At 56.4% G+C, this 11738-nt stretch overlaps 2 protein-coding genes across 7 annotated transcripts in view; both read right to left on the reverse strand.

Moving 5' to 3' along the window:
- Window positions 1-166, reverse strand: part of ZNF775 (zinc finger protein 775) — a 34333-nt gene extending 34167 nt beyond the window's left edge. Inside the window, exon 1 of the mRNA XM_040473050.1 lies at window positions 42-166. The gene's annotated coding sequence lies outside the window, so the exon portion shown is untranslated. The remainder of the gene's footprint in view (window positions 1-41) is intronic.
- Window positions 167-3727: 3561 nt separating this feature from the next.
- On the reverse strand, window positions 3728-9536 carry REPIN1 (replication initiator 1). 6 transcript variants are annotated; one of them, XM_040471639.1, is made up of 3 exons: window positions 9519-9536; window positions 7951-8148; window positions 3728-6536 (listed from the first exon to the last, which is right to left on the reverse strand). In XM_040471639.1, the coding sequence occupies exons 2-3, from the start codon at window positions 8105-8107 to the stop codon at window positions 4822-4824; spliced, it is 1872 nt and encodes a 623-aa protein (XP_040327573.1). In that variant the 5' UTR covers window positions 8108-8148; window positions 9519-9536; the 3' UTR covers window positions 3728-4821. The 6 variants fall into 6 exon arrangements, with proteins under 6 accessions (XP_040327573.1, XP_040327570.1, XP_040327571.1 ...); XM_040471636.1 differs by lacking the exon at window positions 9519-9536 and adding an exon at window positions 8841-8995 and having other exon boundaries at window positions 3728-6533; window positions 7951-8077; XM_040471637.1 differs by lacking the exon at window positions 9519-9536 and adding an exon at window positions 8841-8952.
- Between the last annotated feature and the right edge of the window lie 2202 nt (window positions 9537-11738).

Genomic DNA, 11738 nt, shown 5'->3' on the forward strand with positions numbered 1-11738 from the left:
GGATTCGGAGGGACTCGGAGGGAGGAGACGGGAATAAATACCTTGACTTTGTGGTTAAGGTTAACGGGAACTGCCACCCCGGGGCGACTTGGGCACTGGGCTCCCCGGCCCCGCCAGTCCCGGGACAGGCGGGGCGGGCACCTGCTCTTGATTGGTTAATGGGCCTGGCCATCCCCAGGGCCGTCCCCCCACCTGATTGGCTGAGCGGCTCAGATGACCAGCTCCCCCCCTATCGGAGAAGCCCGCGGGGCGGCCCCTTTGTTCTCCTGAGCCAATAGCCCGCGTGGGCGGGCTGACCTCGGTGCCCGCGGGGCCTCCCGGGGCCCCGCGCAACGTTAACGCTTTGGCCGCCGGCTCCGGACTTGAGTCCAGGGCTCGGAAGGGAAGGGAACGGGGGCGAGCCCGGGTGCTGATGACCGGGCGGCGCCGCGGCACCCTGGGGCTCCCCTCGCCGTGTTCTCCCTCCGGGTCCAGCCCCGCGGACGCGCTCTCAGATCGACCCGGTCGTTCCGCAACTATCCGTCCGACTCAGGGACGCGCCCGCACCGCTCTTGGTGCCGGGATCCGGGGGAACGAGACGTACAAACCCCACTCTGACGCTCCCACTCGAGTGTGCGTGTGACATGGTGGTGGCACTTGGCACTACGGTACACCAAGTCTTAGGGTGAGAAGCAGTACTTGTCTCGCGCGACCCGAGAGAAATCGCCCTCCGCACCCCGCGAGGTCCCAGGCACGTCGTGGGCGCGTGATGGACGATCCTGGGGTCTCTGCGAGAGACGGAGACATCATTAAATCCAACCCCCTCGCTTTCTCGTCAAGAAACAGCGGTCTGAAGAGGTCACGTTCTTAGGTCGAGTGCCACTGCTGATTTTTAGAGGCAGGGTCCAGACGACCAAGGAGGATCTTCTGTTCCTGGGGATCTTCAGGAAAGAGAATTTTCATTTCTACCCACACTAATTGGAAGCCAAGGTTCCTTTGTACCAGTGAGATTCCTGACAGTGCTGCCTCAAGCCAGCTAGGTCAACTCCCACCGGCAGGATGCTCTCTGGAGCTGCCTAGAAACTGCCTTTGAGACACGAGGTTGTTAAAAACATAAGCTGGCCGCTCTCTCTCCGAGACTTCCTACAAATCTACCGTTAAGCGGGTGGACCTCATTCTAATTACTCTAAAGCTGCCTACTAAGCATTTGCCACGGCCCCAGCTATTGTTTAGCCGCCTAACAATAGATACTGTTGGACTGAGATTCTGTCAATTTTGCCACTAACTTCTGTGCAGTTTTTACAAAAGATACTTTTCTGTCGCTGGACTTTGACTTAACTGTAAACGAGTTAATAATTTCCTAGTTAGATACTTACCTTCCTGGATTTTTGCAGGACCCAAATTGTTCAATTGTCTATGGAAGCATTTATAAAGCATAAAACCCTACACAGAAGCCACTCGGCCATCAACCTTTTACAGAATCCCATTCGTCTCTTCATTTTCTTGATTGCCTACTGAAGGTTTAACAAAGGCTTGTGTAATTCCAGTATGCTAGTTCCCAGATCTGCCACTGGTTATGAATGAGAAGACCACTTCTCTCTGGACATGGTTCCTCCTCTAAAGAGTGCAAGACTTCCTCCAGATTGACATTTCACGACCAAGAGTATTTCAAGGACCAAAAGAATGAAGCCCATCTGGGATCCTATTTGCATTAAGAAAAAAGAGACAGACGGAGCACCTGGGTGGCTCAGTTGGTTAAGCCTCCGACTTCGGCTCAGGTCTGGATCTTGAGGTTTGTGAGTTCGAGACCTACACCAGGCTCTCTGCTATCAGCACAAAGTCTGCTTCTGATCCTCTGTCCCCCAGTCTGCCCCTCCCCCACTTGCATGCACCCATAAGCTCTCTCTCTCTCGCTCTCTCTCTCTCTCAAAAATAATTAAACATTTTTTTAAAAAAGGAAAAAAAAGAGAAAAGACAGAATGGGGAGCAGGGGGGAATGGAAGACTTCCACATTTAAAAAATATATGTCTGTATTATTAAATTTTGACAAGATAATTGAGTACTTTTGTAACTGTAGAAGAAAAAGGAGGAAAATAAAACTGGACACCTTGGAACAGAAGCATAGCTCCTGTCTGTAGAACTATGGCCCCTCCAGCCTGAGCATTTCCTCCTTCAAGACTGCTGTCAGCAGTGCGCCATGCTGAGCAAGGATTTGGGAACCACCTGGTCCCCCAAGGGACCCAGAAAGGACCCACGGACCCAGCTCTGTCACAGCTTTACCAGCCCTCTCACGGCAACTTCTGTGGCTCTCCCTTTTTCAGGGCACTTGGGTGGCTCAGTCGGTTAAGTGTCTGACTTTGGCTCAGGTCATGATCTTGCAGTTGGTGAGTTCGAGCCCCAAGTCAGGCTGTGTGCTGATAGCTCGGAGCCTGGAGCCTACTTCAGATTCCGTATCTCCCTCTCTCTGCCCCTTCTCCACTTGTGCACCCTCTCTCTCTCTCAAACACAAATAAACATTTAAAAAATGTTTAATAAATAAAGATGATGGTTTTTCAAAGTCAGGAGCCCTGGTCAGATCCCCTCTCCCACATGCTTTTCCCCAACCCGCAAGTAAAAACCCTAGATGCCTGAGGACCTGTCTCCTGCTCCCTGCCCTGCCCATCATCTCCAGACATTGACCTACTTTCCTGCCCTCCCCCCCACCAAAAAAGCATGGTTCCCCTTCCCTTGAAGCCCTGGGGTCCCATAAAGAGATACTGGAAGTGAGGCATTCTTGAGACAATGCTTCCAGTCTCTGAAAGATAATTTGCCATTTACCACACAGGTTTTTCAGTGGCTCCCTACCCTCATAAACCCGTATGAAACTTGGAAGCTATCTACTTCCATCCTACACGCTTGGGATGGGGGAGTCCCCATCGTCTCTGCTGTCATCTACATACACATACACGTCCTCCCTGGACTTGGGCCTCTTGGAGGTAAGGACAAGATCTTGTCCTGGTAAACCCCTAGTTTCCATTGCGACATCAAGACCATGGTGGGCATTTAATGATGCTCTGCCTCCAAAGCAGCAGCATACTGCATTCACCCGATAAATAGGTGGCAGGGGTCAAGAGCACAGGTTCCAGGAGCCACACAGGCCTGGGTTGAAATCTGAAATCTGGATTCTCAGTCATGTGCCCCTGAGCAAATGTTTTCACCTGTGAAAGAAGAGCACCTACCACACCAGGATTACGTGAGACGGTTTAGGTAAACTTCTTTGCGAGGTGCCACTCACATAACCATACTGCGGTTATTATGCGCTGCATGCTAGGTGCTGGATCTGTGCAGAAATTACTAAACCTGGCGGGAAAAGGGCCTCCCGATATGTGTCAAAAATAGGCACCCAAATTTGCAGGAGACAACCGGTGCAGGGAAGCATCTGTAGTTCCAGATGTGGGGGGCTGCAGCGGGCCAGCCTCGAAGGCACTGCAGGACATTCACATCAGACCTTTTCCTCCTGATAACTGGCACCAGACAAGTCTGACTCGACCCCACAGAAAGCTAGTCCCCCGGAGAACCAGTCCCACCTGCGGGGTGCGCCTGGCCTCCCCCCGCCCCCGGGAAGAACTGGAGGCAGGGTGCAAAGGAGCCCGAGTGGGGCACTTGTCCTGTGGCCAACCCCCGCCCCCAAATTCCCCTCCTCAGAGCAGAGTATGCTGCTGCTCCTTCAAACTACACAGCTCCCCGGGAGAAAGGAACACTCGGCCACCAGCTCTAAAACCAAATCTTTATTCTCTAGTTTGAAAAGGAGGGTAAGCGGTTGTTCCGTTTCATTCCAGAGAACAGAAGGAGCCCCGGTAGGTAGAAATTACAGGAAAGCAGATTCCATTCATTCTAAGGAAGAATTTCTAACAATTAGAATTATCCTACAATAGGACCAGGGCCTCAGGAGGTGGGGACTACCCGTCACCTAAGTGTTCAAGCCGAGACTGGGCATCCATGCCCTAGAAAGGCTGGAAAGGAACCTCGCCCCTATCTTCCTGCCGGCTGCCCCTCCATTCTGTGGGGCAGTCCTGTCCACCATGTTGAGTTCCGGAAGGAGTGGAGGGTTGGGGTGTTCAGACAAAAGCCTGGACACAGGGCTGCTGACAGTCAGGGGACGCTCAGAGCGCCGGGAGGGTGGGGTGTTGACGGTGGGGAGGGACAGGGTGGAGCTGAGTGCTAACAGCAGATGGGTCTCTCTCAGCCCAGGTGCCTATGCAGGGGCAGGAGGAAGGGGACAGGGTGGGACAGGTTACAGCAGCACGGCCTCACCTCTCAGTGCTGGAAAAGGCCCAGGTGCTGCCTAACAAGGCCAGCAGGTTCTCCCAGGTGTATCCAGCTGGTCCACTTTTCCTCCCAAGTGCTCATTTACTAAGGACTGTACCACACCTACTTCCAAAAAAAAAAAAAAAAAAAACCAGCGGAAGGAATTCATAATAAAGGACAAGGACATTAAGGCGTTAACACCAGAGGGGAAGGGTCTTCTTCCTGCCCCCTGGTGGCCCCTCCAGCCAGAGGGCTCTAAGGGGTAAGTGGAGCTGCTATTGCTACTTTTCCAGGGCACAGGATAGTCAGGACAGAACCTTAGCAAACACCAGCTGGAGGCCAGGGTCCCTGTGCCCCGGACAGTGGCCTCCCCGGCCGCAGGGGGGGCAGACCTCCCCCTCCACCAGGGCCCCCAGCTCACTGGCTGCCTCTCCCACCCCTCGCCTACACCAGCAGCAACCTAGGGGCCCCCCGACGGCCCAGGCCCACGGCAACGCTCCCCTGTGAAGGGCTCCCGGGGCCCCCTCGCCCTCAGCCTCCGCAGCCCCTGCCCTCTCAGACATCATGCTTCTTCTGATGCGCCAGGAGCTTCTCCTCGTCGTCAAAGGTCTGGCCGCAGATGGCGCAGCAGAAGGCGCCGTCCCGGATGTGGCTCTTGCGGTGGGTGATGAGATTGGACTTCTGGCTGAAGCTCCGGTCGCAGTCGGGGCAGGCGTAGGGGCGCTCGCCCGTGTGGATGCGCCGATGGGACACCAGGTTGGACTTCTGGCTGAAGGCTTTGCCGCAGTCCGGGCAGACGTAGGGCTTCTCGCCGGTGTGGATGCGCCGGTGGGCCGCCAGGTAGGGCTTGTGGCGGAAAGCCTTGCCGCAGTCCGGGCAGACGAAGGGCCGCTCGGGGGCATGGTCGCGCCGGTGGGCGGCCAGGTGGCTGCCCTGGGAGAAGCGGCGCCCGCACTCCTCGCAGGCGAAGGGCCGCTCGCCCGAGTGCACCCGGGAGTGCGCCACCAGGTGCGTCTTCTTGCCGAAGTTCTTCCCGCACTCGGCGCAGGTGAAGGGCCGCTCCCCGGTGTGCTGCCGCTGGTGGGCCCGCAGGAAGCGCTCCAGCCGGAAGCTGCGGCCACAGTCTTCGCAGCCGAAGAGCGAGGGGGGCGCGGCCGCCGGGGCCCGCGGGGGCGCTCCCGGGGCCTCCGGCGCAGGCTCAAGGGCGGGTTTCAGCGGGGCCTCGGCGGGGGGCTCCGACGAGGCCTCCTGCGGGCCGGCCGGAAGCTGGGGGCTCCCCGCGCCCGGGACGCTCGGCGCGGACACTTCGGACCGCTTGTGGATCTTGCTGTGAGACAGCAGGTTGGGTTTGTGGCGGAAGCGGCGCCCGCACTCCGTGCACGGGTAGGGCTTCTCGCCAGTATGGATGCGCCGGTGTGAGGTCAGGTAGGGCTTATTGGTGAAGCGCTTCCCGCATTCGGGGCACTGGTGGGGCCGCTCGCCCGTGTGCACGCGGCGGTGGGCGATCAAGTTGGGCTTGTGCCGAAAGCGCTTGCCGCAGCAGGCACACTGGAAGGGGCGGTCGACCGCGTCTCCACCGGGCCGGGGGGCGGTCACGGCCGGGCGGCCCCTAGGCCGGGGCCCCAGAGCCTTGGCTGCTGCCTCCTCCAGGGCCTCGGCTACGTGAACCCGCTTGTGAGCAACTAGCTGGTCCCACTGGGCAAAGCTGCGGCCACAGTTGCCACATATGAAGGGCCGGGCCTCCGGGGCTGGGGGGTGGCACCTCCGCGCGTGAGCTCGAAGCTGCTTTTGTCGCCAGAAGCGTCTCTCACATTCAGGACAGGCGATGGGCCGCTTTGCGGCCGAGTGGGCTCGCAGATGCAGAACCAGGGCCACCCAACCTCGGAAGCTCTGCCTGCAGAGGTGGCAGGCGAAGCCCAGATCTGGGGTGGCGGCGGCATGGACCTGGCAGTGCAGCGCCAAGAAGGGGGCGTGCCGGAAGCGCCGGCCGCATTCAGGACAGGGCAGGGGCAGGCGGGCCTGGCAGTGTCGGGTGTGAAGCCACAGGGCCACCCAGCCGGGGAAGTGCCTTCGACAGTGGGCACAGCGATGGGCCCTGCCCGGGGCTTGGCTGCCCGACTGGGCCACGGAAGTGCCTTGTAACCTCAGCCCGCGGGGCTCCTTCTCCAGGGTCGGGGGCAACTTCTGGGAGGGCCCAGAGAGCCTGGGCTGGGCTGGGCCCATGGCCAGGGGGCCCCTGCAGCGACGTTCCAGCATGGGTTCTTCCTCTGCTGAGGGTGGAAAAGCAGTGTCACTCTGGGGATCAACTCATCCTGCCCCCGTTCCTCCCTGGCCGACCCCAGGCCCGAGAGGAGCTCAAATCTCTGAACTGCTAGAGCCCTTGAATCAGGACTACCCTTCTATTGCCTTCTGTGTTCTGCGTCAGTTCGGTCAGGGGCTTCTAGGTACCATTCCAAGTGTATTTGTCCTAAGTGTTCATTGAGCCTGGAAACTACCAGAAGGGAGGAGGAACTCTGACACTTCTTGGAATCCCCCTCGTGGCAGTCACCCCGGGTCTGGCATGGAGTAAACACTCCAGCGCTGGCTGCACAAACATTCCTGCCTTAGGACTCACCAGAAAACGCCGTCCCCTCTCCCTCTAGTGCTTTCCACTTTTCAAGTGCTTCCCTGCTGCCCTCGGCTTGTTTCTACTATTTCCTCTTGCCACCTTTGAGTAGCAACCTTGTGAGGCCGGATGAACAGACATTATTAAGCTCCCTGCTTGACAGATGAAGCAACTCTGAGGCATAAGAGGAAGGAGGGAACTTGCCCGAGAGGACACAGTAAACCAAAAGCAGAACCAAGACTAGGGGACAGGCCTTCTAAACTCCCAGTTAGCGTTCTTTCCTCCAAAACACCGGGGTATGTACAGCTCCCACAGAAACTCCTACGGCCCTTATCCTATTTACCCTCTCCCGGGCTCTAAGCGCGCCACAGGGGAGGCATTTCTGGCCTCCCTAACCTCAGTGTCTCAGGGCGGAAGCCTGGAGAGCAAGAGAGAACAGCGCTTCTGGGGAACAGGAGGGCAGCGCTTGGATGGTGCTCCCAGGACTGCAGAACGCCAGGCCACTGTCTGTCCAGGCGGTGCCCACACTCTGCCTGCCTGCCCCCCTCCACCCACACGCGATTAGGACATCGCGAGAAGGAAAGCGCCCATGAATCCAAGAAACACCCACAGCCTGTTAGCCTCGGGCCGGATCCCTGCCTCCCCCGGGGTGGTAGCGATTACTGGGGCAAGAGAAGGGGAGGAAAGGCAAGACTGCAATCTGGGTCCCCTGCCAGGTCATGCCCCAACCCCACCGGGGGCTGCCCCACATTCAGCTATTCCGCGGTGCCAGGGAGCCCAGATTCCTCAAGAAGAGCTTCCTATAGCCACTGAGGGGTGGATGGTAGCTAGCCTCTTAATGGACCTTCACTGCAGGCTTGCAACCTCCGGACACATCCTCCCTAAATCCCCTGGAGCAGAACTCCTCTGGAGGAGCCCAGACGTGACTCATTCCCCACGGCCAGACTGAGCACAGGGAAGACGCTGGTACGAGAATGTGATCCTTCCCCCCTACAGGTGACTTCCTTCCTCCAGGAGGAGATCTGAGCACTGGGGCTGTGGAATGGTGTGGGAACCCAACAAAGAAGGCCAGACTCTACCCTGCAGACCGTAGAGCTGGAGATGAGGCTTTTTCCAGCTCCTCCGGGGGATGTTCCTGGGGATACTTCTGCGGCTGTAGCGCCTGCTTCGGCCCACACTCTGGTAGCCCCCAGATGTCAGAGAAAACTGCAGCAGTAAAGACACCCCTACCCCCATGGCAGAGCTCAGACCTCTGAGCGCAGAGAGGCCAGCCTTACCTGCGGGGAGGGGAGAGAAAACACGCGTGAGGCTCTGAGCTCCTCTAGGGCAGTCATCTTTGTGTCCTCGCCAGCCACAACCCCCTCCCCCACCCAGGCTCGACACCCCGCCCGGCAGGGGAACCTTAATGGCTACTGGATTAATAAATGAATGTGTCCCCTTCACCAAGGAAGTACACGCCAGCATTCGGGGGTCATTTCCTCCACTGGTAAGGTCACAGCACGAATTCTCCATGCTGATGGCCAAAGGCCGGCCGATGGCAGAAACTCGGGAATCCCTGCTGGCTCCCCTTCCCCCACCCTCCTCCCAACAGGAATTCCAGGCCCGTTTCCCAAGGGGCTGCGTAGGGCGAGCTAGTGTGGCCAGGTCTCGGTCACAATCCCCTTGCGCCTTCTGGACGGCAAAGGGTCGTGGAGACCCCACACCCCCCTTTTGTTTTCGCGCGTGTCCCCCGTCCACGTCGCGGACATACGGCTCCGCGCACCCCGAATGGGCCCTTTCGGGTCCCCACGCAGAGCGCACCTCGCGGAGCCTGTGCGCAGGTGCGCGGGCTCGGCCCCCCCCCTTCGGTCCAGCACTGTCCGCCCCCCCCCCCCCAACACACACACAGCGCACACACAGTCACGCGCCCGGCAGGTAGGGCCGCCCGCCTCGGGCCCGCGTGGAACCCCGCGCCCTGCCCGGGACGAACCTCTCCGGCGGGGTGCGCGGAGGCGCGTCGCGCGTCCATGAGGCCGGAACGCCGGCGCCGGCGGCCGCGCTCCCCACCCCGCGCGGCGACAGCGGCAGGTTCGAGTTCACAACTGCCAGGCCCGGGCCCAGCCCCCCCGCCGGTTCCCAGCGCCACGTGACTACAGGAGCTGCCGAGGGTCAGTCGCGGGCTGGGGCCGGCGGCCGCGGCCGGAGGGCGGGGCGGGCGGCGGGGCCAGTCCCCTCCGCACCCCTCCTCCCAGCGCCCCCTCGCGGGCTGGGCCGGGTCGGGGGCGGCTGCCGGGAGCCCGACTCGGTAGCCATGGCGACCGCAGCCCGGATTTTCCGGGACGGGCCCGGATCAAGTTTCCCGACCCTTTGTCCCTACGGAGGACACGCGTCCCTGCGCGACCGCGTGGCCGGGCCGCGGTCCCTGGGCTAGACCCGGCCTCGTTGGCTTCTTCCGAGAGGGCGCTCGCGGCCTCCCGGCCACCCCTGCCCCGCTGCGGCCGCGATCGGCCACCGCGACCTCTGGCCTCGCTGCAGGATCGAAATACCCCTGGCTGGGGGCGGCGCGGCTGACCCGAAAGTCTGGCTTCTGGTTTGTTCACGAGTGGAGAAAGGAAAGGCCCGATCGCGTGAACTTTACAAAGGGAATGCCCTCAGTTCCAGAAATTACCACGAGCAGGCGTTCGCTGCTTCCCGGGGCCGGGGGCATGGGGCCTGGCTCAGGGACAGCTCTCGCACCGGGCATTTCGCTTGGAAGCGCGCGGCAGCCGGTTGGCGAGTGCGGAGGCAGGTGCGAGCCTGCGCCCGTGACTCACCGCCGAGCAGGTGGCCGTGGCTTTCCAAACCATACACTTCCTGGGGTTTCCAGGCTATTACAGTGTCATGCACTTTTGTGCTTTTCAACAAAGTCAACGTTAAGTATACAATCATTTTTAAAACACTTGAATCTGTTGCAACAGTAGGAAATAGAATATAAAAATCTCTCCTACTCTTAGATCCGTTACATTTCGTGTTTTGGTATGTCTCCTCCGATGTTTTTTCTATGCTTACCTATGCATGTTTGATGTGATTAGGATGATGCGATGCAAAAATGTATTCTGCCCATTTCCCCCATTTTATTGGATATTCTTTTATGACATGATCCTTAATGGCAGAATAAATGTACAGATACATTTTCTTGTTTTTCTATATCATTGATCATTATAGATTCATCCTTTATCGTACATGCCTGATTTTAAAATTCTAGGAGTGGGCAACTGATGGGTCAAAGGCACAGTATATTTTTTAAATGTTTTCTAAATTACCTTCCAGAAAATTTTATTAGCTTTCCCTTGAGAAATGCCCATTTTTCCATCTTATTGACAACACGGGCTATTTTTTTTTTTTTTTTCAAATTTAAAGTCATTGTCGGGGTGCCTGGGTGGCTCAGTCAGTTAAATGTCTGACTTTGGCTCGGGTCATGATCTCACTGTTGGTGAGTTCAAGCCCCATGTTGGGCTCTGTGCTGACAGCTAAGAGCCTGGAGCCTCCTTCGGATTCTGTGTCTCCCTCTCTCTCTCTCTGCCCCTCTCCTGATCATGCTGTGTCTGTGTCTCTCTCCCAAAAATAAATAATAAAACATTAAAAAATAAGTAAATAAAGTCATTGTTTCTCATTGTTTTGAATTTCGTATGTCATTTCTTGGATTACTAGTGAGCTTTGTTTTTTCACATAGTTATGTGTTGCCTTGCCTTTTTGTATTTCTTTTTTTTTTTTTTTTTTTTTTTTTTTTGCGAATTTGCTTATGTCCCTTTGCTCACTTTTCTATTTGTATGTATGTTTGTTTTTTTTTAAGTAGGCTCCACGCCCAGCACAGAGTCCAGTGTGGGGCCCAAACTCATCACCTTGAGATCAAGACCCCAGCCAACAACAGTTGGTCCCTTAACCGACTGAGCCCCCCAGGCGCCCCTCTATTCGTCCATTTTTAAAAGCTGGGAAATTGGTTTTATTTCACATTGGGGGCTCATTTCTTATAAAGTAAAAGACTTTCATGGTTTCTGCCTTGGGTGTCATATATAGAGCAGCCACTGCACCCCAAATTAAATTTTATGTGTATATTTTTATCACAGAAAATAAGTTTTAATATCTAATAATGTAAGTACTCCCCCTACGCACAGATTTCTTTTTTTCCCCCCAAAAAAACTTTCTTGGCTACAGACAGTCGTTTATTCTTCCAAATAAACTTTAGAATTTTCCCATATTTAAAATTTTTTGTCAATATTTTAAAATCCATTTGAAGAGATTTGAGATTCAGGTCCCTGCATTTGTTTAGGTCTTATTTTACTTCTCACAGTCAAGGTTTCTATTTGTAGATTAAATGTAGGGGCGCCTGGGTGGCTCAGTCAGTTAAGTGCCCAACTTCAGCTCAGGGTATGATCTCACAGTTTGTGAGTTCAAGCCCTGTGTCGGGCTCTGTGCTGACAGCTCAGAGCCTGGAGCCTGCTTCGGATTCTGCGTCTCCCTCTCTCTTTATCCCTCCCCTGCTCACACTCTGTCTCTCTCAAAAATAAACAAACGTGTAGACCAAATGCTGGGCCAGCCCAGAGTAATTGTGAGATATCCATCAGTTCATGGCTAAATGTGATACATCCAAACACTGCAATCCCACAAGCACCCTCAATGGGAAATTCCTTCACAGACCCTCCAAAGTATCTTCCTCTGTTGGTGATCAGAGTCTCTTAGTCGAAAGGCTCTTCACTGAAGTCCATTAACTACTCCCTCACTCCCTGGGCCCCGATGGAAGGAGTGTCTTCCCACCCAGTCAGGAGTTAAGCGCCTGCTGTAACTTCCTCTTCTGGCATAGCCAAAGGAAATGATGGGTCCCTTGCTCTGCAGAGACGAAATGAACACA

The sequence above is a fragment of the Herpailurus yagouaroundi genome, unplaced genomic scaffold, assembly GCF_014898765.1.
Source record: "Herpailurus yagouaroundi ecotype Mexico unplaced genomic scaffold, PumYag 100, whole genome shotgun sequence".
Lineage (NCBI taxonomy): Eukaryota > Metazoa > Chordata > Mammalia > Carnivora > Felidae > Herpailurus > Herpailurus yagouaroundi.